This window comes from Colobus angolensis, unplaced genomic scaffold, assembly GCF_000951035.1.
Source record: "Colobus angolensis palliatus isolate OR3802 unplaced genomic scaffold, Cang.pa_1.0 Scaffold616, whole genome shotgun sequence".
Lineage (NCBI taxonomy): Eukaryota > Metazoa > Chordata > Mammalia > Primates > Cercopithecidae > Colobus > Colobus angolensis.
In genome coordinates, this window is record NW_012119777.1 from 844,916 (window position 1) to 848,828 (window position 3,913).

At 39.4% G+C, this 3,913-nt stretch overlaps 1 protein-coding gene across 1 annotated transcript; it reads right to left on the minus strand.

Moving 5' to 3' along the window:
• Positions 1–314: 314 nt before the first annotated feature.
• LOC105527327 (olfactory receptor 51E1) lies at positions 315–3,323 on the minus strand. The gene has a single exon (XM_011963624.1). The coding sequence runs from the start codon at positions 3,286–3,288 to the stop codon at positions 2,332–2,334; it is 957 nt and encodes a 318-aa protein (XP_011819014.1). The 5' UTR covers positions 3,289–3,323; the 3' UTR covers positions 315–2,331.
• Between the last annotated feature and the right edge of the window lie 590 nt (positions 3,324–3,913).

A 3,913-nucleotide genomic window follows, 5' to 3' on the forward strand; every position in this document is an offset into this window, starting at 1 on the left:
AGAAGTTGGGATGGAAGTGATCCAAAACAAATTAATAGAAACCTATATGAGACATAGCTTGATGTCATAATGATTAATAAGGACTTTGTGATACTTATGCTAGTGTGAGGAAATACTTCCTTCTTTGATAAATTTATACCTCTTATGTAGGTATAAATATACCTCTTATGTAGGCATAAAGGAAGAAGAGCAGTCTTTCCTGAGCCCTTCAGTTTTCAGTTATTATTTCCTTTAGTTTTTAATCTATTTATTCAACAACTATTAAATTTGTGTTTTATTTAAAAGGCTAGAATGCTTTAAGAACAACAAAATCATTTTCAGAGACTTGACACACTAATACTTTATTTTTCACTTATCCGACTGCCTGGAACAAATACAAGTGGGAGTTGCAAATGACAGATTTGGCTCTGCAGTTTTTTCAGGAATCCAGGCTTCTGGTGATTTACTCTGTGTAACACATAGCTTCCCAAGTCACATTTAATGTCAACATGAAAGGCTGCACATGGGAGGGTTTTATGATCCAGGTATAGAAGTGGCACATGTCTCTTCCACTCACATTGGAAGTAATGGCTAGAATTTAATAATACCCAACTCAAAGAAGGCTGGAAAATTGCCTGGCTATGTGTTCAGGATGGAAGGAATCAGGTTTGGTGAAAAGTAACCAGTACTGAGTATAAGCACTATTATGTTCTAGGCACTCTGCTGGGGGATTCAATGATGACCAAAGAGCAGTCAGTGATGAACAGAGATGATATTCAATAATAAGCAGTGCCCTCATGGGCTTACAGTCCATCAGCAAATACAAGTATTAAATAGGAATTTCCAAACACGGTATCCATTACAAAAGGGGATGAAAGCGTGTTATAGGAATCCATATCAGGGAACCTGAGGCTTGAAAAAGAAAATGACTCTTACCACATATATGATCACATGTTTTAGTATTGGTTATTTGAGTTTCTTGGTTAAGACTGTTGTCATATCCTGTTGAAGATGAAACCTATTAACCCTTGGTAATAGCCCCTCAGAAGCAAAAATGCCTGATTCCCATGCCTAAATCAGATTGCTTTCCTGGTCTCAAAGTCCCTGTTCCATACTACACAAAGCCCCAAATAAAGCATAGTCCTGAAGATTCCCTCACTTTCCAGCTACTAGTCAGACTCAAAAGGCCAGTGTTATCTTCAACACCTGCCATTCCATACTTCCCATTGTAACTGGTGGCTCCCTAACCTCACTGCCTATCAGAATCACCTATGGAACTTTTAAAAATAAATAGCTTGCCATAAGCCCTATGCCAGACTTTCTGAATAAGAATCTTCCATAATAGTGAACCTAGAAATTACTTCTCCTTCCAAGACACAGGTAAAGTGGCAATTGGACCAGGACAATAAGCAATAGCTAGTGGGATTAAAGCCATGAGTTCTGTTACCAGGAAATTCCTAAATACAACACTGGATGAGTGAGAAGAAATTAAATACCTCCTCTAGAAAATGTAAGACTCTGTAAGACATCTCCAACCCACTATCCTATTGGTCTCTCTAACAGTTCTTCCACATAATATGAGATTGGGCATGAAGTCTTTTTTTTTTTTTAATTTTTATACCTGTATGACCCAATTTAATTCACTGATCCCCACTGAACATCAATTTTCCCATGGCTACAATGAGGGTACTAATAATAGCTTTGCCTAATTAAAAGGTTGATAAGAAAATTAAATAGGAAAAACAGTGTCCATATGCTGTGAAAACTCTCAGAACAGAGTGTGTCAACTTTCATTAATGTAGGTAAATGTACTCTTTTCAAGGCTTTACTTCCAATCTTCCCCTTAAGTGTTAGTGTCCAGAGGAAAAATTATTTCTTCTCTATAGAAGTCATTTTGAAGACAGTCTTTTTCTGAGATCCAGTGCGGTTGGGAGTTCTGAAGAGGAAGTTACAGTTTCAAGCTAGATTATCTCATTTTATTATATTCTTGTGTTTATTTTCCTTTTGCCATGCTTAGACCTTTGGCAAATGTTCTCTAGATGTACCATTCTTACCTCAGAATGCTGTAAACCATCAGTAGAAGCAGTTTAGATTTGGACTGCATGGTAAAATGGAAAGTAATAACCCTCCAACCACAACAAAGTCAGGGTATTAATAATTATATATAGCGAGAAAACAAAGAAGAAAATAATATTGAAAAAATGGGATTCCCCAACCAGTTTCATATTTGAAGGATCTGAGTTATATTTTTATTAAGGAAATTTTTTTTTTCTGAATACTGTCTTCCAAAATGTTGACATTAAAATCTGAATCAGAGGACTTCAAATGGAAAAGAAGTTTGATCACTGACACCTAGGGCTCTGAAGCATGTGTGGCCACATGAAAAAGTCGAAGGATGCGCTGCCGAATCTCCTTTGTCTTCACTCCGTAGACAATTGGGTTGAGCACAGGAGGAACCAGCAGATAGATATTGGCCAAGATGACCGGCAGGAGAGAGTCACGCCGCTTGCTAAAGCGATGCACCATAGACAATCCAATGAAAGGTACATAGAATATGAACACAGCACACACGTGAGAGACACAAGTGCCAAACGCCTTGGCCTGAGCTTCACGTGTCAAGCCCAACACAGTCTTAAGAATAAGCAGATATGAGAAGGAGATGAGAAGTGAGTCCAGGCCAATGGCAGAGATGATGACAATAAGGCCATAAATGACATTGACCCGGATATCATCACAGGCCAGCTTCATGACATCTTGGTGTAGGCAGTAGGAATGGGAAAGGATATTGGAGTGGCAGAAGGGCAGCTGCTTGATGAAGACAGGAAGGGGTGCCATCAGTGCAGCCCCCCGCACCACAGCAGCCACACCAATTTTGGTGACACGAGGCAATGTAAGTACTGTGGCATGGCGCAGTGGGTGACAGATGGCCACATAGCGGTCAAAGGCCATGGCCAGCAGCACTGTGGATTCCATGCCAGACAAGGAGTGAATGGCAAACATCTGTAGCAGACAAGCATCAAACTGGATGGTAGTGGAATTGAACCAGAAGATGGCCAGCATTTTGGGCATGGATGAGGTGGAGATGAGGATGTCAATGCCTGAAAGCATGCAAAGAAATATATACATGGGCTCATGCAGGCTGTGCTCGGCCCGCACAACGTAGATGATTGTCAAGTTACCTAGCACAGCAATAAGGTAGAGGGAGCACAATGGGAAGGCCAACCAGAACTGAGCCTCTTCCAAACCAGGGAGGCCTATTAGGATGAAGTATGTGGCACTGGATTCATTGGCATTGGGACCCACCATCATGAAGAAGCTGAACTGTGACCAGCACCAGGCAGGTAGAGGCTGGAATGCAAACATAAACCATTGTCAGATCCATAAGAATCCCAATACCACACCTCACTCTATCCTGACATCCTGTTCTCTAACTCAAACTCTAATTCCATTTCTTATGCAAATTCTAATCATATTCTAAATGCAGTCTCACATAATCTAACATAATTCAAGAACCAGACACAAATTCATCCAGTCCTACTTACTAACCCCATCTGTATTGTTAATCCTGGCAGCAAGTGAAAGACTAAGACAAAAATTTTAAGCATATTCCAAATCATTTAGTTCTCCAAAGAAAGGCTACTGGCTGAATATAAAAGAACCTTAGGTAATAAAAAGATCTAATCATTTCCTCTATCCTACCTTACTTTCATGCTTCCCTATGCTTAATACTAACTGCAATTCTAAGCGTACCATTAGACTATCTTTAAGAAAAAATTCCAGTCCAGGTGTAACAACACTAGTAGTAACAGCTTAATATTGAAACCTAACCCCATCATAAATCTAATGATCTCCCCAATTCTAGACTTAACCCTAACTTTAACATTAACTTAATATTTGACCTTTTAATAACCATTTCAATCTTTTTTTTTTTTTT